At 42.6% G+C, this 24,267-nt stretch overlaps 1 protein-coding gene across 2 annotated transcripts in view; it reads left to right on the top strand.

Moving 5' to 3' along the window:
• LOC122802867 (four and a half LIM domains protein 2) overlaps positions 1-24,267 on the top strand; it is a 388,073-nt gene that overhangs the window by 117,187 nt on the left and 246,619 nt on the right. For both annotated transcript variants that reach the window (XM_044072664.1, XM_044072665.1), the window contains exon 2: positions 2,594-2,781. In XM_044072664.1, coding sequence (XP_043928599.1) covers positions 2,626-2,781 — 156 coding nt within the window. In that variant the 5' untranslated portion in view covers positions 2,594-2,625. The remainder of the gene's footprint in view (positions 1-2,593; positions 2,782-24,267) is intronic.

Here is a 24,267-nt window from a genome sequence, read left to right as displayed (position 1 = left end):
TACCGTATAGTCTGGGTAAAAAGGGGCACAGCTGGAGAACCTGTGCCAGCCTTCCCCAGAAATGTCTGTGTGGTTGTGTAAACTCTTATCTCAAAGTGTGGGTGTGTCAGCTACTTGGGCAGGGACACAAAGCACATTTGGACAGAGAGGGTGCTGGAGATTTTAGCTTGCCCAGCTAGGCTGAGATCTGGACCCTATAGCTGTGCCAGTGGGGAGTCTTATTGGGGACCTGGGGAGCAAGGGAGTGACCAGCCCTGGACTGACTGTGATCTCTGTGTGCTCTTAAGGGAAATTGCACTCTGTGTGTATTTGTTATCCTTTCCTCATATATGAAACACCCTCTCTGGTGTTAATGGTGAGGATTGAGGCTCCTTGATTGCTGGGCCATGGCATGGGTGTCACAAAAACTATGAGGCATTAATGAGCTGTTTTCCTGTAAACTTAAAAACGATTCCCTGAATTTCTGCTTCCAAGCTGTGTGACATTGAACAATAACTTAACCAGATACTATTCCTATTTAGCACTTGAAAAGGGACATTTGTGTCCAGTGGGCTTGCCTAAATAACAATTAAAATAATGATATTTGCTAGCACAGAAGTCGAAAACTAATTTACCACTCAGTTTCAGCTCCTGCAAGCCTTTCCTGATATTTCTACCATTCTCCATATATATGTTGAAGTTTGCCAGCAGAGCCAGATCATCAGTACTTTATGCCCTAATAGGCATTGCACTGCTGGTCTCAAACAAGGATGAATTCTCCAAACAGCTAAGTCTTTATTCAGAAACAACAGTTTATAATTCAGTATCTTACAGTCACAATAAGGCAACCCTCTCATATACAGGCACAAACTCCAACTGTATACCATACAGTCAAGGGCTGGTGAGCATCCCTACAGCTGCCAGGGTCCTCTACTTAGGGTAAGCTTCAAAGTAGGAAGCAAGAGAGACATCACCCTCAATTTAAGAAATTTTGGTTGCAGAACCAATGTTGTACACAAAGGTAAAAGCAAATAAATGTACCTGTTTATTTTTCAGACTTCCCTCACAAGCTATAGCACCCTTCTCCAATGGTGAGATGACACCCCCCATACCATTAGCCAGTTTCCTTTGCCAAGGTTTTGTCCTCCCACCACCCTTCTCCATGCAGGTATGAGACAATAATGTGGCTTCACATAACTTTTCTGGGTTGAACGTGGCTTGATTGCATGGAACACCTAGCCACTAGGTGCTCATCAGAGAACACCACTAACCAGCCTTGCTCCAGGAATAGGACCGAATATTCTTTTTCTAAGTGATGTACTCTGATTCTTTAACTGAATCATCATGGGTGTCTTTTTTTTTTTAGATTCCTGTTTGGCTGCACCCTCTTCTCAAAACATTTCCCAGAGGTGATAATACTGTGATCATAAACAGTGAAACAACTTAAATCTATGTATGATAAGGTCATGCAATGCCTTCCACCATGGTAAAGCTCCCTAGACAAAAAGCACCAATACCAGCCATTAGGTAGTTCCAACTTAGACCCGCAGTGATGGTGCTGCGGTAGTGTTATCGCCTCACACTAAGACACTATCCGGTTCGATTCTCCGCTAGAGCGTCTTCTGTGTGGAGACATGTGTGAAAGGGCTTACCTTCGTTGAAGGTTGTGTGTCAGGGCTGGTAACTCGGCACGTAAAAATCAACTACCAATCATTAGCAGAAAAGAGTTCCGCTGTGGCAACCCCTAACCGGGAAAAGCCGAAAGACACAAACAGGTAGTTCCAACTTACCTCAGAACTTGTCTGAGTAGTCCCCATTATCTTCATTTGTACCAGGAAAGTTGGAGTATTTCAGAAAAATGAGAACACTACTGGAGTCTGAAGACTTTGCTAAATAATTAAAAAACATACTAAAAATTTATTAAAAAACTCAGGACATTATATTTTGGAGTCTTTTCCCTCTGGTTATGGCACAGTACTGATACACTGGTAATACTTCTTTGAATGAGTTTTATTACTTATGTCAAGACGTGAAAAAAAATAAAATGTGACATTTTGTTAGTGTCTATATCACATAGTCGAAGTCTTATAACTTAGAACATGTAATGTTAGAACCATTATGTTCGAAGTTACAAAACTTTGACTATGGATTAAAAAACAACGGAAAACAAATTAAACTGTTTTAAGCAGGGGGCAAGCCCCCCCCCGCACCCCCACATCCCCTGCTACTTAAATATACCAACTCAGAGATCGCACCCCATTGAACAAAATGGAAACATCTGCTTATGGAGATTTCTATTCAAACGCTCGAACTTTTACAAATTCGAACTTATGGTCTCGACCATATGAGGTTCAAACTTGTAAAAGTTCGACTATGTGATAGGAACCCATTTTGTTATGCTTTGTCAAATGAGAACATCAGTGTGCAAAAAGTTGTTAATACACCCAGTTCTGAGTTTGTGGCTTTCATTTCATTTTAAATTAGACTGTTATATTTTTTCCTTAAGTAAGTTTAGATAATAATATAAATTAAATAATGTGAATAATATGATCATTTTGATGAAATGCTGACTTTGTCTGCTATAATGATGAAACCTTTTCCTTTTTGTTTCTAGAAGCAGAGTTGTGCAGCCTACCTTGAGCCAAGATGACAGAACGCTTTGACTGTCACTACTGCAAAGAGTCCCTTTTTGGGAAGAAATACCTTCTGCGAGAGGACAACCCATACTGTGTGAAATGTTTTGAGACTCTGTACTCCAACACCTGTGAGGAATGTAAGAAGCCAATAAGCTCTGACAGTAAGGTATAAATTCACTTGTCTTTGTTTTGTCTTTGTTAAGTAAAGCAGTAGCTCTGACAATGGTGTTTTATTTTGCATGCATTTCCTGTAAATATAACATATTATATTTAACAGCATCCATGAAAGGGGAATCCTTCTGAGATTTTTAATGAATCCTTCTGGGATCCATAATGAATCATTCTGGGATGTGCTATTGTAATCACTATTACTTAAAACTGTGTACCCACTTAATTTGCTGAATGGGTAGTTTGAGAACTAAACCACTGTCATAATACTTGCCCATGACATTAAGAGAAAGGAGCAAAACTACAGTCCTTCTGTCATGTGGAAACCATGCTAGGCATTCCATCCAGAAAAATCTGTTACATTTTATAAGTTGTCCATATGTGTTTAGTGCAAGCTTGTAAAATGAAAAAATTGTTTTGTTTCTCTTTGTTATTTAGCTGGTAAATTAAATATAAAGAAAGCAGAGTACATTCATTGATAAAACACAAACACACTTGTGACCATTTTTGTTTGTGTATGTGCATAAGTACATGTGTGCGTGTGTGTGTGTGTGTCTGTGTGTGTGTGTGTGTGTGTGTGTGTGTGTGTGTGTGTGTGTGTGTGTGTGTGTGCGTGTGTGTTTTAGCTTTACAAGAGCTGATACAAACCTGAACATATTTCAGCTATGAGTGAGGCCAAAGACACAAAGTGCCACCCAGAACAATGGAAGTATGTTACAAAGAAAAAATGACTGAGGTGTATAGTAATGCTACATTTTGGAGCACGTGAAGAGGCTGTTCAAGCAATAAGCAACTCACTTATTTTGTAAACACAGGACACAAAACAAACATACAAGCAAACACCCTGTACTGATAGTCCTTTACAGCTATAACATATAAAGATGATACAATATGATAAAAAATGTGCAGTGCGCAACCAATTAAAAGTAATGGAAGATAAACCTGAATTAATGTTTAAGAAAGCTTGAAACTAAAAGAAGTAAAAAGAGGGAAATTACTGTGGCTTATTTACCCCTCTACATAATCAAAAATAGTTTAAATTCTTAACCTTTCATCTGATAACTTAAACATCATAGCTAACAGAAAAATCCAAACTCCCCTCAAGCAGTTCAGTTTTTTTTCATATATGAGCTTACCATTTACATTCTGGGTCTACATTTCAGTCAAATTGCCAAAACGATAATACCCTCTGAGCACCAACCAACATTTTAATTATTCTTTCTTAATCTTCTTCCTCTAAATAGATTTTTGTTTAAATCTGGATATACTGGAAAAGTCTTACTTGAGGTATAACTGCCACCTCTTGTATGTATATATGAGAAGCTTTAAAGGTTGTTGGGCCAATGAATGAATGCGAAAAAAGGCATGAAACCTTAAATCCACAGAGTCCCCGGGCCAGATTCACGAAGGCTTGCACGGAGTCTAAGAGTAGAGTAAGACTCCATGCAGCCAACATATCAGCCGAGCGATCCAGGAACAGCCGGCAGGGGCGTGCAAGACAGCTCCTAAAACGACTCTTGCACGGACAGTGTTAGTTTATGCAAATTACCTCATCTGCTGCTGAAAGGTATGCAAATGAGGTAAATTTGCAATCCAGGAAACACTAACCTGTCCGAGCAAGAGTAGTGTTATTTGCAGAAATGTACTCGGTTGGCAACTGAGTACCGGTCTGCAAATAGCAAAACGGAGCCATGACAGCTCCAAATAAAGGATGCATCCAGTTGAGGAAGCATGCCAATGGCCAAATATATGGCCAGTGGCATTTTTATGTGTTGCAAAATATAAAAAAATTTTTTTTTCCTCGATCTCCGATGTTTAAACGTGGCGCAGCAGCACGCAAATGTGTGGTGCACTAAAAAAATCAGAAAATCAAGAATTTAAAAGCCACAAATATGATTTAATTCAAAATATTCATCTGCCATGCAAGTGAATGGCAGGCTGAAGACAACATGGCTACTGAGTAGTGGTTACTAATGGGGGAAGCTCAGTCTGAGAGATGTAAGCAAGCATTAGTAGGCAATCCTATGCAAATAAGGATAAGGATAGTGAATCCCAATATTTCCTGCTACGTGAACCATGTCCTTAGAGTGTAAGAGTAGGATAAGGGGAGTAACAGAGTAGAAGATGGGTGACATCATGAGGGGGTATGTATCAAAAAGACTGTAAGCTTATTGGAGCAGAGTGGCATGTGTTTGTTTTGAGTTACTCAGGACTAGGAGAGGTGTGTCTATAGTTGTCTAAACTGAAACCCAGAAACCGAAGGTGTACGCCGTGGCTATCACTAAAGTTTCTTGCAAAGCTGCTTACACTGTGTGCATGCGTGTGCACACGTGTGTGCCCGTGTAAGCCTGTGTTAGGCTGTCTAAGCTTGTATACACGAATGTGCACCCGCCTAAGCCTGTGTAAGCTTGTGTAAGCCTGTGTGCGCGTGTGTGCACTCGTGTACACATGTTTGCACTTGCTTGCACGGTGCTGCCCCCTGTGGAAACAGAAAGGAAAAAGGAAGGAAAAGAAGTAGTAGGAAGTTAACCAAGGAGAACTAGCATAGCTGATAGGTGAAATCAATCAGAATCAGCCAATTACACAGGCAGTACAGTAGCCCAGCCCAGCACTTAAAACTCTGCAAAGAACATTCCCCCATGTTTTTCTCAGAAACACTGCAACACTGCAGTCAACAAAGAGAAGTGAAAACTTAAAAAGCTTAAACTGAGACATAAAAATGTTAGGGGCTGCCATTGCTGTTATAAGGCAACATGTGCAAGATGCTGAGGGTGGTGCCATTGCGAATGCTGCTGAGCAACCCACAGTGAGGAGACGGAGAAGAGTGTACAGACCCAGGGTAACCTACCAGGGGCTACATGAGTTGGAGATAGTGGAGCGCTATAGAGTGGACAGAGAGCTCCTGCAACAAATTGTTGAGCTGTGCAGGCCATGCCTCACACACAGAATCAACAGAGGGGAACCCATCCCAGTGGAAACCAAGGTATGTGTTGGCCTAAGAATACTAGCAACAGGTACCTTCCAGAGACCAACTGGTGATATGATGGGGATTTCACAGGCATCAGCATCAAGGGTACTGCACCAGTTCCTGAATGCCATGTCAGCACATGTCGGTGATCATGTATATTTCCCCAATTCCCATGAGGTATTGGCCAGCAATATGCATCTCTTCCAGCAAATAGCGGAATACCCTGAGGTAGTGGGTGCAATTGACTGCATGCACATACACATCAAAGCACCAGATGGTGAGTGGGGTAGGGCCTACATCAACCGCAAGGGCTTCCACTCCATCAACTGCCAGGTCATGTGCGATGCCCAGGGCATAATACTGAATGCGTGTGCTGGCTGCCCTGGAAGCTACCACGATTCCCATATCTGGAATCTGTTGCAGCTATACCAGACATTTGCAAATGGGGACATCCCTGACGGTCACCTAGTGGGGGATGCTGGATACACACTGGAGCCGTGGCTGATGACATCCATCAGAAATGCACACACACCTGGACAAGAACTCCATAATGAGGCACATGCACAAACACGAAATGTAATCGAGCGTGTGTTTGGGGTGCTCAAGTCACAGTTCTGGTGCCTGGACACATCTGGTGGAGCCTTGCAGTACTCACCAACTACATGTACCCAAATTGTCATGGTATGTGCCATGCTACACAATATGATCCTGTGAAAACAGCTGCAGCAGGAACAGCATGGGGCAGGGCCAAACAGCCCCCCACCATTGCCAAGGCCTGCACAGGCACAGCGTGACTTGGAGGAAGAACAACCTGAGCCTGCCCCAGTAGGCAGAAGGAGGCATGCCCAGTATGCCTTGGCCTTGGCAAAGAGGCAACACATAGCACATACACTGGCTCAGTAGGAACCCTGGAAATGATACCTCTCTCTGACTCGCACATAAAATAAAAGGGATGCCTAACTTGACACTACCTGTTTCCAAACATTTATAGGGAGTGTAGTATATGCATCTGACATAGGCAGCCCTGCAGCACCACCTGAGGCATGATTGCTATGTTTTAAGCAATATAAAGCAGTGCTAAGCAGCTTTTACCAGTATCTAGTATATGTAAACAAAATTGCTCGTGCAATGTTGGCCAAGGTCAGGCAAAGTTGAGCAAAGTCAGTTAAACATGCTCATATCTGCTTTACTGTTCCTTAAGCAGTCTGGTCTGGTCAGCATGAAAATAAAAAGCAGTGACAGGGCTTGAACTCAGGATACTGTGCACTATAGTCAGAACCACTAAGCTATGATAGCATTACATTGGCACAGACACAGCAGGACAATTGTACACTAATGCAAACACAAAGCAATGCTGTATCATGCCCCTAATGAGGCAAATGGGTAACCTCACCCACATGCCTGTGCAGACAGAGAACATCAGGCCAGGCGTTGAGATGTGGGTTGTGTAGGCTATGAAGTTGCAAGCTAATATATGTGACAATGGATGAAAAGATCTGTAGTACAGTAGTATGCCTCAAGCCAGTACGATAGGCAACAGTACAGACTGTAATGGTGTCCTGTACATAGCAGTGCAGGCACAGCAAATGTGTATAAGTGTCAGGTGAAACCCACATCTTATGTACACCCACAGTAACAATCCGGTGTACCCACAGGTAGAAATGTACAAAGAATAGCTGTCCCCCCTGTATGTAGAAATGTTGATAAGTCTATGCAAAGTGTCTCATGGAAGCCCTGCAGGCACAGCATGATCCCTGTTGATCTATGACACAAAGATGAGCCCTGCTGTAAAAATACACCTTGATTTACCATACACATATAGTATAAATGTGTATACTGTGCGTGCTCACACACTCCAACAAATGTAGTGGATTTCATTCAGCATCACACTGAAAGGTCATACTGGGCATGCTCACACACTTAAAGAAATGAAGCAAATGTCAGGCAGGAAGATACTGAAAGGTCATACTGGGCATGCTCACACACAGGCTAAATACGGATGTGATAATAAGTGATCTATGGACAAATGTGTATAGTCATCTCTACTTCCAGAAACACATTCACAAAGTGGTCTGAAAATCCTGCTATGTGTTCACTCAAACTGCCAAGGTCTGTGCATGTAGGTCAAAGGAGGTTGCCACTACTCAGCAGTCATCAGACCTGTCAGAGAGTACCACAACACACTTGCGATGAATCTGACTAGGCACGTTCAGCAGCTAGAAAGACCAATGAAGTACCTTAACAAGAGGATTACTGGCCTCAAATAGTTGCCCCATGCAACAAGAATGAATGTAACCCAAGCTGTACTCTGTTGCATACTGTCTACGCAGGAGATCTCTGCCCAACAGACAGGTCCATGTCATGGTTACACTCAGATCTGTTCTGAGTTAGAGCTCAATGGCACTAAATGTACAGGGCCAACTGATATTGGCAACATCCTGGCAGATAGGATCAGTGTTAACTTTACCCCCCTCTCACCCATGAAAGAGCACATGTCTATAATGGAAGACTGCAAAGTTGCTGTCATCACAGCTGCACAGGTAAAAAACACTCTCCGAAGCCAGTATCACAGCAGCCATGGGACTAGATAACTTCCCAGGCTGTGCAGTATCTACTTCCCTGAAGTAAACATTAACATGGAAGGTCTGTGGCTACTGAAGTTTCCAGAGGACTGCAAACTAGGAGCCATCATCATAAACACTAAAGATGTGGACATCCTACAAAAGGGCCTCACTGAGACAGATGGCTGTTATCCAAGCAATGGGCTGTAGCTCAATGCCAAAAGGTGCATTATCATCACCTTTGTTAAAATCTCTGTAGCCAAGAACTACAACATAGGTGGTAGTATACCTCACACTGTAAGTGTGACAAGAGACCCTGGGTCACAGGTGGACAGTGGATACAACTGTGATAAGCACATTCCCACAGTAGTCAGGAAACCCTCTTATGTGGCACACCTCATCACAAAATGTGTCTCATGCAGAATAAAAGAGGACATTGTTCCCCTCTACTCACCACTCACTAGAACTATAAAAGAGTACAATGCCACTGTTGCTATGTACCTCACAAGACAACTACAACAACTGGAAAGCCAGCAGCAATACCTCACAAAGAGCATTAGTGGCCTGAAATACATGCCATACACAGACCATCGCAAAATGCTCCATCCGTACTCCCTTGCATATCGCCTACTCAGAGGTGTTCACTGCCTAACATACAAAGCTATGTCAAACATAGAGCTGCTGGATATGATCCACGTAAAACACTCACAATCACTCTGACCTTTGGACCCAAAACCACGAGTGAAATACAAAAGGAAGGGGTGTAGCCATTTACCTTATGGATATCCACACCTTCAGGTTACTGGCACAGCATGAGGCCTTGGAGACCATAACCATAACATTGGGCAAAGCTGCCCATCAGATTGTAGCCTGCTACAGATCATGTACCTTGTCTCAGGAACCTCGCTCAGTATTCCAGAGAACAATGGCAAAAATAATGGTCCTATCAAACACCATTATATGAGGAGATTACAACTACACAAACACTGAGTGTGTGAATTACTCATATACAACGTCCTTTGCCCAATGTGTCCTACAGTTAAGAAACTCTAACACCCTGGAACAGCTGGTCAGCATGCCCACTACAGGTGACAACATACTGGACATGATCATCACCAACATGAGGTACCAGTGTTCCACAACAGAGATAAACCCCTCACTGGGAATATCAGATCATGAAGTAATCACACTGGACATCCACATCCCGCCCCCACACCCAGTCAATGAAACCACTGTGAAGACATTTGCAAAAGCAAACTGCACACTTCCCAAGACCAAAGTGGAAAGTTCCAAAGACCTCTTGCTATAGGATAATGGTATGCAATCTGCAGAAACATTTACAAGTGCATCCTATGAGCATCTACAGGAATGCATGGAATGAGACATCACAAATAAAACCAAGATGCACTCCTCCAAAAATAGGACAACAAGCAGGTGTTTGTTGTCCATAAATAAGCTAGACAAGAGAAGGAGAAAATGAACACATGATAGATCCAACTTCACTAAAGGAAAGGCATCACTGATCATTATCAGGAAGAAACAATGATCGCTCATAAAATAATCCAAGGATGGTTTCTAAAGACAAGTAGCCAAGGAATGTAAGAATAACAACCACAAAGCCTTTGGTAGCTATACCAGACATGTAGGTGTCAACTTCCAAATATGCTGTCAGCTACTGAAAAAAGGAATGAAATACACCAAACCACCTTTCACTGCCCACATCCAGGGGGACAAGTTCAGTGTAAACTCCCCCCCATCACCCCCAAAAGGTCCTGCGTCCATCACAGAAGGATGCAGAGACCCAGACGTCATGGACATGCAGGTAAAGACAGCCCTCACCAAAGCTAAGAACATAGCATCAATGTGACTGTATGTTGTCCCAGGCTGCGTCTTACACTTGGCCCATAAGGAACTACACACTCACCTACATTCACTGTCTAGACTCAACTGTACCACAGGCTATGTACACAAAGAATGGAATACACTAACAGTCATCCAGCTCCACAAAGGATGTGCCAAAACAGAACCTGGAAACCATTGCCCAATATGTCTACTCAGCCGGGTCTACAGAGCTATTGAGCCAATTGTCAGGGAACCCATACACTGAGACATTGGAGATCTCCAGACACTGGACTCTACACAACTTCACCTTGTTAAAGGCAGAGCCTGGCTCCCAAACCTAGTTGAGTTATTTAAAACAGTTACCATGAACATAGATGGAGGTGAAAGTAGTTCACACAGCCCACCTGTACCTCATTAAGGGCTTACCACACCATTCCCCACTCCATCATCATGGACAAGTGTACCAGCTTGAACATTAACAGCTATGTCACAGGATGGATGGCCAAGTGGCTCACAGATCAAACACACATGTTCATAGTTGCGGGTGCCATGTCCAACTCTAAGCCAGTCACAAATGGCATCACACAGGTCTTGGTCCTGGGACCCCACCTGTTCAGTAGATACTGCTCAGAGGTACAGGGAAGCATGGCAGGTATATGACTGAACAGGTTTGCAGATGAATGGTAACTGTGGTCCATAATTGACTGTACAGCTGACACAGACATCCTCCAGAAGTGTCTTACAGAGGCAGATACCTGGTGTCAAAACAATGCCCTCAAGCTGAATGGCAAAGAATGCATATTCATCCCCTTTGGGTAAAATAAAGTGCACACAAATTACCACATAGGTGGTAATCCAGCATGTACGGAGAAAGTCATTATGGCCCTGGGGACACAGGTAGATAGTAAACTCACCTTTGATGATCACATGCCCAAAGTCTTTAGACATTCCTTCAATGTAGCCCATCTAATGTCACCTAATGTAACCCACTTCTTATAGTCTGATGATGTCACCATCCTACAAATATACCTGTGGAAAGGATAATTCCCAGTAATGTGTATAGCACATCATGTTAATGTGTACTCCTGTAGTATCATGAAGTAGTTAGGTAGGGGTTTCATTCCTGCACTGGACAACTGTGTGTTTGTGTGTTGTCTCCTTGGGAAAGAGCAAGCTTTTAGGAGAGTAATAAGAGACCTCAAGAGTGGTAAACTAACCTTTGTCAAGTCTGATGATGTCACCATCCTACAAATATACCTGTGGAAAAGAGAGCTCTCAGTAATGTGTATAGCATGTCGTGTTAATGTATGCTCATGAAGTAGGTAGGTAGGTAGGGGTTTGAATCTTGCACTGGACAAGCATGTGTGTGTTATCCCCTTGGGAAGGAGCAACCTTTTAGGAGAGTAGTAAGAGACCTCAAAAGCGGTAAACTAACCTTTGTCAAGTCTGAGGATGTCACCATCCTACAAATATACCTGTGGAAAAGAGAACTCCCAGTAATGTGTACAGTGCGTCATGTTAATGCATGCTCCTGTAGAATCATGAAGTAGTTAGGTAGGGGTTTGAATCCTGCACTGGACAACTGTGTTTGTGTGTTGTCTCCTTGGGAAGGAGCAACATTTTAGGAGAGTAGTAAGAGTCCTCAAGAACAGTAAACTAACCTTTGTCAAGTCTGATGATGTCACCATCCTACAAATATACCTGTGGCAAAGAAAGCTCCCAGTAATGTGGATAGCGTGTCGTGTTAATGCGTACTCCTCTAATATCATGAAGTAGCTAGATAGGGGTTTGAATCCTGAACTGGACAACTGTGTGAATGTGTTTGTGTGTGGTCTCCTTGGGAAGGAGCAGCATTTTAGAAGAGTAGTAAGAGACCTCAAAAGCGGTAAACTAACCTTTGTCAAGTCCGATGATGTAACCATCCTACAAATATACCTGTGGAAAAGAGAACTCCCAGTAATGTGTATAGCGCGTCATGTTAATGCATACTCTTCTAGTATCATGAAGTAGTTAGGCAGGCATTTGAATCCTGCACTCGACAACTGTATGTGTGTTGTTTCTTTGGGAAGGAGCAACATTTTAGGAGAGTAGTAAGAGACCTCAGAAGCGGTAAACTAACCTTTGTCAAGTCTGATGATGTAACCATCCTACAAATATACCTGTGGAAAAGAGAACTCCCAGTAATGTGCATAGCATGTTGTGTTAATGTGTACTCCTCTAGTAGCATGAAGTAATTAGGTAGGGGTTTGAATCCTGCACTTGGTGAGCGTGTGTGCTCTATTTGTGTGACACTGTTGATCAATGTGTTGTGGATTTTGCTTTTACCACTGTATGACATATCAGTATGCATTGCACATGTGAGATAGCTGTGTGGCAAATACATATCCATACATGTTACCTCAATGATTGCATGTGTGGGAACCCTGCTTTCTCCAAGAACACAGCTGTCATCCTTGCCAGACTGTGCTGCTGCTTCCCAGACCTTAGGTCACATCTGTATGCTTGTGACAAGCTCAGCCTCTGAAGTGATCCCTGGCCTAGATCATCTGTGTCACACAAAGTCATTACGGTTCCTATTGGAATGTGTGAGTGAGGGTCTCTGGCTGAGGTATATGTCAGACCTGTTCAAACACAGCAAAGTCTGTCAATGATGACTATTCATAACAGGTGTAGAACAACCTATGTGGATATGCATGCAGACCCCTTATTGCTTATGTGATCCACCAAGGGATTCCAAAATACCTTTGGAAATGTGATTAACAAAGGAGAGATGACATAACACTTGGTTGCATGTACACATCGGTACCTGTTCATCATGTTGGTGGCTACTACCTATGTGGTACTGTGGGGATAATATGTTCCGTAAAGGTGGATGACTATGCTTAGTTTGGCTTATAGCTTTACAGCATGGGTTTGACAACAGGCATCTGTCTGTATGATACCCTTGTGGAGGATGTGTGTGTCATCTGGAGAATGCATTATAGGCCACAGTATGCATTACCAGACGTGGACGGACATATCCCTACTGTGATTGCTTGTACCTAAGAGAGCTATATGCCAAACAGGAGTGGTCTTAGTAATGGGTGCAGGTGAATACTAGTGGTTACTGGCATTGTGTAATACCTGAAGGATCCAAATGTTGCTGTGTGTCCTACATCTGTGTGTCGGTTGTCAAGACATCATCTAACGATTGGTTATGGTCAGGCTGTTGAAGTGATGTATACTACCGGATTGCAGAACAATGACAGATAGTAACAGTATCACCCACAGCACAGTGTCAAACCATGTCATACACACATGTGTAGTCAGGTTCCAGAATGTGTGTAGTACAATGCATACTGGCCACCAATAGAAACTATGGAGTGTTACTGTGTAATACAGAGCATGTCACCCTGGCCATGTGTCCACTATGCACGTACATGCAGACAGTGCACCTCCACCATGTTCACAACTGTACACCTGCAAATCTGTGCTACACACATCCCACACATACTGTCCACTCTCTAACACATGCTGCCAACACTGCACACATCAGCCAAGTGGCATATGGCTGGACAATACACAGTTGGAACCAACAGTGGTGTAAACAACACTACAATGACAATCATAGTTTGAATGTATCATGCCTGCTCAGCTACACCTTCAAGCATATCATTACACTCTACTGCTGACAACATGCTAACATTGCTATACTGCTATATAGACACCCTGTGCATCAGCACCATGGTAGCCTGTTCCTGCATCGATGTTACAGATGACAGGGGAGGCACAGGTTTCATCATATGTACAGGGTGTGTTGTTGGTTTGCCAGAGGCCTACAGTGAGCCATCCAATTGACATGAATGTGTGTGTGTGTGTGTGTGTGTGTGTGTGTGTGTGTGTGTGTGTGTGTGTGTGTGTGTGTGTGTGTGTGAGGGGCAAAAATACTGGAATATACCAATGTTGTTGTAATGTGTGTGGGTATGTGTTAGCCCTAGGTGTCGGGAGTATGTGTGTGTGTCTGCATGCACACAGTTCCACCATGTGGCTGCCATAAATGGGTATTTGTGGGACAGCCACAGACTGTACCTGTGAGGCTTTACAGATCACCATCTCTGGCCATGGATACGGTACCTGTGCCTGGCAGGGGTGCTACTGACACTATCAGGTACTAAGCCAGACTGGGTACTATCCCCAGAGGTGGATGGATGTACACTGGACACAGGTCCCTGCTGGGACTGTCCAGAGCCACATGCACATGGTCTTCTAGGATGTTCTATGGACAGCCCACCCCCAACATTGCTGGGGCTGGTACTGGCACTATGGGATGGCTGTGGTTTGAGGGACGTCCGCAGCGACTGCCAGCTGCTGATGTTGCTGGCATACATCCACGTCGACGTCTCAACCATCCCGCACTGTCCTGACACATGGACATGACATTGCAGAGGATATCTAATGTCTCTCCCCAATGTCTATCAGTGACCTTGGTGTAATGACGGATGGTACCTGCTAGGTCATGGATACTTTCAATGACGGTGGTGTTATGTGCCCTCTGTGCCCTTAGTCCCTGTCTGGTGTACCATTCCATATGTGCCTGTGCCTCCATGACAGCCTGGAACATGCGTGACGTTGTCAGACCTGTGGCACATCTGCCAGTGGCATGATGAGCAGCAGTGCTCCTACGAGAACCCCTGGACATCTGCCTATGTGGTACCCTTCCAGACATCTGGGTATGGCTGCTATGTTGGGATGCATTTGCCATGGATACCACATTGTCCTGGCCAATGCCAACTGTATGCTGTCCCTCAGCTATGGGCATTGGTGATGGATTTATTGGCAGTATGACTGTATGCATGGATGGGGTGGACAGCTGTGTACTGTTGATTGGAGGCCCAACAACAAACACTGGCAAACATGCCTGTGCCTCAACACACCTATCTTCATTATCACTATGTGGCTCAGTAACATCAGTTTTCCTGCTGCAGTGAACCAGCCCTAACACAGCACCTGTGGGAGGAAGACAGGAAACACACTTTACGACCTGTACATGATGTCGGCACACATGCACACATGCACACATGAACACATGAACACATGCACACATGAAAACATGCACACAAATACACTCCTCACTACAGCAGATACCCACACACACCACCAGCAATCCAAAACATACTCAATAGTGGTTGAAGGTGGGTTACAGTATCACAAGGCAAACAGTCATATCACACATGTCAGCATGCAGAACATTTGTAGCTCAAGACCATGCAGTGCGAGTGTAGACAGCCCTTGTTAATAACAGTATACATGGCTTTGATGCATGTGTGTTGTTGTTCAGTGATTGGCCTCACCCTGGAATGCAATGTGTACATGGACACAACATTGCTGTGCAAGTATTAAAAGGTCTGCAATGTCCTGTGCACCATCACTCACAGGTATACATACCATGGCTGGATGTGTATCTGTGTGTCACATAGATATCCATTTCTGATTACAGTCTCTGTGCCTGTAGCAGATAATTGTGGACACAGGTTTAGGACATGCATGCTATGTATACACACAGGATGAGTGGTGCATGTATACGTGATGGAATACCATTGCTCAACATGGCCATTGTACAGTGGTTATGGTGAGTGTAGAACATATTGTGGACATGCCAGTGCCAGCCATGACATGGCATGCTACAACATGACTGCAACATTGAACATCACACATACCCAATGTGTGTCATGTGACCTATACACTCAATAGCATTACAAGACATATATGTGTCACTTTGTACAAATGGTGATTGCTATGCATATTGTGTATAGGTGCATATGTTTGCACACACACAACATTGAGGTGCATAGCAATGACTGCTATGTGTAGTACTGTGGTCACTGTAACTGTATGGGGTGTAGTACCATGAGCCATCATCATCATGCATCATGTGGTCACTCAAGGCTACTAATGTGTGCCAGACCACCACCTAGCATGCTGTACCTGAACTGCAGTACCATGGTTACATTCACAATTACACAGCCACTTGTTACATGGGTTTGTAAGGTGCCCAATAGGGGGCATTGTCTAACATAAACGTGTTATGTGTTGAAGAGTGTCGCACAGCCCCATGATAGGCCTCTACCCCTCAGGTATATTATGTGTGCTGTGTGGATGACATGTGGGATACTGAAGTGTGACCTTACAGCGGGTGTCTGGATACACCATGTGTAGCATGTTAAGGTGTACTGCATATGACAAAGTTGTGTATGCTGTGTACATGTGTATCAACTATGCCTATCCAATGTCCAGTACGGTGTTGCCACAATTGTGTGTGATGCTCTGTGTATTGCATGTGATTGAGGCAGCTACTGACATTACTGAGATGTGCATAGTCTCACAGCAAACATGCACAGCATGCATTATGTGTAGGTGTGTTACGTGTACATGGCCTACACCTCACCTATGACATGCACATTTCATTAGCAATATTACATTTATAACACACTCACCAGCATCGACCAGCTGCCTTGCTGTCACACCAGAGGGACCTACAAGAATATGAGACAGTTTGTCAGTGGCCACAACTGTGGCATTGCTACTGTGAGTTTGCTAAACTACAGTAGTACAACAGTCGACAGTCACAGACTATATTCCAAATGTCAGTATTGCAAAACACTAGACAGCACAACTGCTAAACACACAGTACACATCTCACATATGCATAATCTACCAATACAGGTAACAGTAGTCTACAGATAGGGCATGTCAACATGCTGGGTGGCTCCGGGCTCCATGATGACACATGTATGTTGCTGTTTCTGTTGTTTGCCAGGAGCCACCATGCTTATGAGCAGCTCCTCCACTCTGGTGAGGGGGGGATGAATGGCTACCCCACCACCTGTGGCAAGCTGTTGTCTACGGATATCAGACGCACACCACCAGACATGTCTAATTAAATCACTGCAGTGATGGTGCACCTGCTCATATGTCCGGTTATGCATGTCTATGTCATTTACCCGACGAACAAGATCTTGCCACAGTGCAGTCCGCTCATGCTGGTCCTGGCTGGTTCGAGAGAACAGCAGGGTGTAGTGCTGCACCAGGCTGCTGTGTATTTCCTGTTCCTCTGCAGCTGTATAACACGGGTTGCGTTGGTGGACCATGCCCCTGGAAGACAATTAAACAATATGTGTGAGCAAGTCATGTGGCACATTTAACATTCTAAAGTACAGACATATTAACTGCCATATATAGCATCCGATTGGCTGTCAGAGGATACACATGTTCAATACCACATATTAGTGCTCAGGCCACAACTGTCTGACAGTGCCTGGCATGCTCTATATATCAAACCATGTTCTGCACAGCAGCAAAGAGAAGCCAGTATGTAAGACTATACACCAGTACATGGCACACTGTATGTGACACAATGTACCACCTAGCCACAGGAGGTATATATCAAGCTAATGCATAAAGAAAGATGTCATCCATTGCAATGAATGTAAAGTACAGTTACAGTATTACCAGCATACCACCCTAGTCATTGATGCCAACCCCCTGCCTAACATATGTGCACAGTTGTTAATATAGGTGGCATACTGCTGTACTAGACTATACATGTTGCTAGATACACACATATACCCTGTAACACACATATGATTGAGGGCATGGCACAGGCATAATTACACACACATCAGACGTACATACAACACACAAATGTATGCCAACCCAGATGAGCTTTACCTGTGTACCATACAGTACTGTGTGTCACTACTTACAAAACCTTATGCCTGAGATATGTAATCTGTGAGGACTACAGGGAACACACAAAACAGTGTTTCCAAGCAATGTGAACATACACCATACTGTACTGTTTAGGCCTACAGCTTCAGGTAGTATTACAGTTCATATGGGAGTTGGATTCACCAGCAGTACCACTCACTAGGCATACATGTATTGTTTTAGCCTACAATGGGACACCACAGTCAACAACAAGGGACTACGTCACACCGTATGCCATACTACTTTTTCTGCCAAGCAATAGCATACACATCTTTTGCTGGGATCACAGCTAGGACACAAACTACCATGACAAAAACAATTTCACACTAAGCTATCACACCTTTACAGACCTTGCACACATTCACCAACACATTCACCATCACACTCAGTCAACTTCACATAGCAATTATTGCACTAAGTACATGTGTGTGTGCATCGTGTCATAGGTAGGTAATAAGCTATTGGCCATAGGGCCTACAGCAGCCTAGCCATACGCTACCCTGGCCTTTGACACACTTGTAATTTAATTTCACTTGTCCCTGTCAACCAGAGCCACAAAGGTGATTCCCGGGGTGTATTTCCTATCTCCCAACCAATCATCAGGAGTATTTATGACAACTGCTAATGAGGAGCTTTGTTTGCTATTGATAGGTGGTTTGTTCCAGAGTATGGCATGTCTCTGGGATGGGAATCTATCCCTCCAGCATGTGCTGTTTAGTGAGCTGACAAGGGTTAGGGCCCCAGAGCATGTATCTCGGAGGGATTGTAATATGTTACGTGGAGGATGTCCAACAGCTGTGGGTGTGACATAGCTCTGTATGTTAGGCAGAGGTCACTTCTGGGTAGGCAGTATGCAACACAGTCTAGCTATGGTTTTGTGAGTCGGTCTGCATAGGGCATCTGGTTGAGGCCGGTATTACTCTTTGTGAGGTATGTCTGTGGCCTTTCCAGTTGCTGTAGTTGTCATGTGAGGTACATACCACATGGGGCATTGTACTCTATAATGGGTTTTAAGTGTGATGAGTAGAGGGGAACACTGACCTATATTTCCCTAGATGACACCTTTTGTGATGAAGTGTACCACATAGACAGGTTACATGTCTAGTGTGGCACTGTGATTATCAAAGGAGAGGCTACTGTCCATCTGTGTCCCATGTTCCTTTATCACACCTTCAATGTTAGGTAAACTACCACCTATGTGGTAGTTAATGGGTACAGTGTTTTGGCAAGAAGGGATGGCACTGCAGTTTCAACACTGAGCTTCAGTCCATGCCTTGTTCACCAGGCAACTTTCACAGTAAGTATGACCCTGTGTGTCTCTCTCTCTCTCTCTCTCTCTCTATATATATATATATATATATATATATATATATATATATACACATACATATAAACATCCATTGCTGTACATAAGATGTACATATAGGCACATATACAGTCCACTTTTCATGGTGGGAATATCAATTATGTGACAGTTGTGAGATATACAGTTATGTAATAATATTGCACAGTGTTGTGCAGAATGCATTGAAGGTGTCCTCAGCCCATGTAGCTTTAGCAGGCCTCACTGGCTGCAACACTGCAAAACTGACAAATCGCACCCACAGTGTTTAACCACCACATGACATATACCAGCACTGCATGCTGTTTTCGTTGCCACACACTACAACCTACATAGAAATATAACAACCTTCAACAGCATAAATATATATATATATATATATATATATATATATATATATATATATATATATATATATATATAAATATATATATATATATATATATATTATATATATATATATATATATATATATATATATATATATATACATATATATATATATAAATATATATACACCCTTCACAAACAGTTGCAGTATGTCCCTTGCCCTATGCACATGTACAGATACATATAGATACATACTGCTGCCACATATGGATGATTCACAGTATGTAGAGTTGTTGTTGTTGTGTCTTTCGGCTTTTCCCGGTTAGGGGGTCACCACAGCAGAACTCCGGTCCACATCTACTACATGTCAGCAAATACATATGTGTTATATACCTTTCCTTTGTATTTCTCTGTTCCGTCTGTTTTTAAAGGAATTTTTTTTTTTTGGGGGGGGGTTTCTCTGTCTGTTGATGTTGCTCTTTCTTTTTCTGTGTCTGTCTGTTTCTGTCTCTTTGTCTTTGTCTGTGTCTCTGTCTCTGTAGCTCGCTCTTGCTCTCTCTCTCTCTCTGTTGCTGCAATGATATTATTGCATGTGTGGACAGCAACTACAGCCTGCTTTTCTAGGTAATTGCACATGTGCATGTGATGGCCTCTGCACCAGTTGGTGCCCACCATTTAGTAATTGCATGCAGCCTGCTGTGTGATAATTGCAGTACTCACTGTCATAGCAGCCCACTGCTATAAAATGCTAAGTTAGGTAGGCGTAGCCCTTTCAGCTTTCCAAAGTGGGGTCCATGCTTGTTTGCTGTGGACACCGTTGTGTCAGTCAGAAGGTTGGCATACTTTTTATATCTGGGTTGTAGCCAGTGATTTGCATGTTGTACTCAAACCTGAATGTTGCTGCTTCTAGTACACACTTGTCAGTGTAGAATTTTACTCACCCCTCCAAATGCTAACACAAGATACATGGGAGTATGTACTTTCTTTTCTAATTAGACAATTAACTGCCATACAAAAGTAGTGATTGCAATGTATTCTTCTGGCACATTAACTGTTTGTGAACTACTGTGCTGTAGATATTAATTTACTCACTTCTGAACAGTTTGCGTTTTTTTGTGTTGACATTAGCACAGGCTGCTCAAGACAACCGAACAAATTTCAGTACTGAGTATGCCTACCTACATCCTTGGTAGAGCCTGAATACACAGGTATATTGTTCTTTTGGGTAGAGGTGCAGAAGTACAGAGAGCATTATTTATTATTGTGTGATGTTTATCTTGCTGAACATACAGGGTTGCTGTGTACCTGTTAGTCTATCAAGGCAAGTAATCTGTCTGCGTAGCTCCCACCTGTGGACATATCCAGATGGTAGCCAGAGGTTAGCCTATTATTCTTTGTCTGTGCACCACACCGGTCTTTTCAGCACTGGAACAATGGTATTGTCACAGTTGGTTGCTACCAGTACATGGCTACATCCTTTGATATTTCTGTGTTGTGCTCCTACATAAGGGTATGCTTGTGGAACTCCTTCAAAGCTATTTGCAGAGTGCATAACAGCAGAAAAGCTGATATGCCTGTGTGTTTCTGCCTCTGCCAGGCCTCTGATACACTCAGGTATATATTTGAACAGCCTCAGGGAAAGGTACATATAAGTGAGGTACACCTGTAATATATTGCAGACATTAAGTTGATACTGTGAGAAAATCAGAGCATATGTATTAATACACCTTTTCTGATGTGCAAGCTGTGTCTACTCTTACTTATTGACATTATTCATTAAGTGTAATTCCCTAATTTTCTGCCAAACGTCAGTACTTTTCAGAGGGATTCAGAGGGACACAGCTAACATTTGTTTATGAATCAGGGACATTCCTGACAAGCAGTCACAGATGGGAAGTATGGCCTCTGCCCTATTCAAATATGCCGGTGTTTATCCTGCTCTGCTACTGTGTGGGGTTTGTAAAGTGCTACTGTAACATTATTTCCTGCTAGAATTGCTGGTTCTCTTTTCACAGTCATGTCAGGCAATTCCACAACAACTGCTGGTAAAGATCCACAGAACAAGATTTGTGTTATGGCATTCCTATTTTCCCTTTACATTCACACATTATAATGCATGATATATTTATTACAGCACTTGTTGTATGTCTACTGTGGCTTAGTGGTACTTCATGCAGTGTAGTGTGTCCAAAGTACGGGGTTGAGACTGACAGAGGTGTTTTATTTTGCTGCTCAGCAGAAAAAGGGCCCTGCCATGCAGAGTGACTAAGGCACTTTTAAGCAGTTGTAAGTAGGTTTGCGTGAGTTTGCGCGGCACTTAGCGATGCTTAGCTAAGCGCACACAAGCGCACACTCGTGCACACCCGCTAACTACTACTTAAAAGTGCTTACTCCCGCTAACCCCTGCACTAATTTCTTTGAAAGAAAAGAAAATGGGGAGATAGGAATGTGGCGAAAAAAGGGGCACAAAGAGGGAAAGACAGTATGGGAAAGCAGCTTGGGATGTGCAGGACAGGTGTAGTGAAGGTCCATAGCTGCCCATTTCTTTATCAGCAACAGCTGTGCATATGTTAGAAATTTGGAGTGAAATTTGAAACCTTCTACCCCTGAGAGAGGGGTGAGGGCAACAAAGTATGTTGTACTGCCAATTATAGTCATCAGTTTACATGTCCAGTGGACATATGTGCGAAATGGGCAGCGATGTATGGGGCATATTTTTTTTGTGGGAACAGATTGCCCTTTTTTTTGTATTTTCAGGTGAGAGTGGAATGTAAGGTAGAAGAAGTAGGTATATTTGGGGAGATAGGTTAGGGAGGTAAACAGACAAGATGAACAAGATGCATACAGGGGTAGAATATGACACATGTGGTGGGTGAACACAACTGACGGGGATGGATGTTTGGATATTGCAAGCCCATGAGCCCACTGATGGCAACAGTGGAACTGAGATCCCCACCCATGGGCAGTCACTTGAGTCAGCAGTTGCTTGAGGGATTTGTTGTTTCTGAAAGAAAAATGTGGAGTACTTCCTATCTTGTCTTTTAACTCAGGTACACTGTTCAGTATCTTCCAGTTATTCTTTATAATGTCACAATAGTGACTTATATCACTAGAATATCATACAGGCACTCTAAAACTATTACTAGTAGAGTCCTGTTGCCGTCCTACTGCATGTGTGCTTGTAGTTGATTTAAAATAAGGTCTGCATCTATCTAAACTCTGATGCCAAGCTTCAGAAATGCAGGTATCTATTTCTATTTCTTGATAGCCCCTTTCTAAAAAATCATATTTCAACGATACAAGAGCTTTGCATGCACCTGTATCATCATTATGATGCCTAAGTATTCTATATACCTGTCTTTTAAGTGTATTTCTCATTATATGCCTTGGATGCATACTATTTTTGTGTAAAAGTGCATTCCTGCGTGTAGGTTTTCTATATAAGCTGGTATGGGCAGAATCAAAGTCTGCTTTGTCTATTTTGACATCTAGAAATTCTAAATGTTCAAAAGAGTGTACACATGTAAATTTCAGAAAGGAGGTGGCACTATGCATGTACCTCATGAAATTGTTCAAATCATCAACTGTGCCACCCCATAACATAAAAATATCATCAACAAAACAGGCATACCAAAGAAGGTGCTCTGCAAATACATTACTGTTTGACAATAAATGATGTTGTTCCCATTGCACCAAAACTAAGTTACCGTAGCTATTGGCACAGGCAGTGCCCATGGCCACGCCATCCTTTTGCACAAAAAATTCCTGTTCAAATAGAACAATATTATTCTCTAACAGAATCTGTAATAGGGAACATATAAGTTTTATGTTATCATCAGAAAAGCCTCTTTTGAACATTTAGAATTTCTCGATGTCAAAATAGACAAAGCAGATTTTGTTTCTGTCCATACCAGCTTCTATAGAAAACCTTAATGCAGGAATGCACTTTTACACAAAAATAGTATGCATCCAAGGCATATAATGAGAAATACACTTAAAAGACAGGTATATAGAATACTTAGGCATCATAATGATGATACAGTTGCACGCAAAGCTCTTGAATCTTTGAAAAATTATTTTTTAGAAAAGGGCTATCAAGAAATAGAAATAGATGCCTGCATCTCTGAAGCTTGGAAGCAAAGATTAGATAGATGCAGGCCTTATTTAAAATCAACTACAAGCACACATGCAGTAGGACATCAACAGGACTCTACTAGTAATAGTTTTAGAGTGCATCTACAATATTCTAGTGATATAAGTCAATATTGTGACATTATAAAGAACAACTGGAAGATACTGAACAGTGTACCTGAGTTAAAAGACAAGATAGGAAGTACTCTACATTTTTCTTTCAGAAACAACAAATCCCTCAAGCAACATCTTTGTTATAAGTCCAATATGCTTGAGAAAGGGAACCCATTATCTGACAGGATTGGCACATTTCCTTGCAGAAGTTATTCAGCCTATAAATTTATTTTTACCTGTCTGTCATACACACACACAGTTTTAAGATTCACAATTAATGATGATTTTTATGTTGACTGCAAAATGTGTAACCTTGTATATTTTTCTTTCTGGCAACTATGTCATGCATTTTATGTTGGCAAGATAAATAGACCCTTTAAGGATAAGATCCTTGAACATCAGAGAGACATAAAGAATAAACAAGATAGTAATGCCTTAACAGCACATATT

This window comes from Protopterus annectens, chromosome 5.part0 (assembly GCF_019279795.1).
Source record: "Protopterus annectens isolate FY-2018-M chromosome 5.part0, PAN1.0, whole genome shotgun sequence".
Classification (NCBI taxonomy): Eukaryota; Metazoa; Chordata; order Ceratodontiformes; family Protopteridae; genus Protopterus; species Protopterus annectens.
This window is presented reverse-complemented; position numbering and strand designations above follow the sequence as displayed.